This window comes from Verticillium alfalfae, genomic scaffold (genome assembly GCF_000150825.1).
Source record: "Verticillium alfalfae VaMs.102 supercont1.7 genomic scaffold, whole genome shotgun sequence".
NCBI lineage: Eukaryota > Fungi > Ascomycota > Sordariomycetes > Glomerellales > Plectosphaerellaceae > Verticillium > Verticillium alfalfae.
The window spans coordinates 1233938-1234684 of NW_003315032.1; the positions used below are offsets into that span (position 1 = coordinate 1233938).

Consider the following 747-nt stretch of genomic DNA (forward strand, 5'->3'; position numbering starts at 1 on the left):
AGTCGAGACTAGGAATGTCCACCAAAGTTCGGTGCGCGGTAGATGGTCGTGTCCGCACGCTTTTCGACTATAGATCCCATGTTGGCTGTTGCTCGTAATGTTCTCTCTGTCAAAAGCACGATGATTCCGAGCCGTGCTGGCCTTCCAAAGCTTGTACCACTCGGAATTTTGCCGTGGGAAAAGGCGATGGTTATATACCCAGGCTGACCCCTTCATAAAGAGCCACGGGAGTCTGGCATGCATATCGTCGAGTCCAATGTGATGATCGTCTCCGTACTTGTGGTAAGCGACGTGACGATGCTGACACTGCGCTCTCCAGCACTCGCTCAATCAGGGGTCTCGAGATGCCCATCTTACGCACCCTGTCTTCGCGTCTTGTGCTCGCGTGAAGAGACTAGAACAACTAGTCTGCGCCGTCATTGGGGGTGGTCAACACCTTGAGCTTGCCAAACACAAAATTTCGGACCTGGTCGCTGACGTGAGTTCTGGCCATCGTCTTGCAATCCTTCGACAAAACTAGACAGCACGTGCAGTCAGATTGGCTCGTTGGTGGTGCCCAAAGTCAACTGGGATGGAGCCGACTTCACACATCACTGCCAAAACCATGCCAGACGAACTACCGATTGGACCGAGGTACGAACATGATACAAATCAAATTCGCATTATAGGCAAGCCAAATCATCGCTACCCGTCCATGTACACCACAGGAGGAGGCAAAATAAAAGCAAAGCCAGTCATCAAGATCAT

The 747-nt window shown here is 51.4% G+C and overlaps 1 protein-coding gene across 1 annotated transcript in view; it reads right to left on the bottom strand.

Moving 5' to 3' along the window:
• Positions 1–403: 403 nt before the first annotated feature.
• The window catches only part of VDBG_06214 (conserved hypothetical protein), a gene marked incomplete at both ends in the record, with an annotated part of 1350 nt that continues 1006 nt past the window's right edge, over positions 404–747 (bottom strand). Inside the window, one exon of the mRNA XM_003003726.1 lies at positions 404–505. Coding sequence (XP_003003772.1) covers positions 404–505 — 102 coding nt within the window. The remainder of the gene's footprint in view (positions 506–747) is intronic.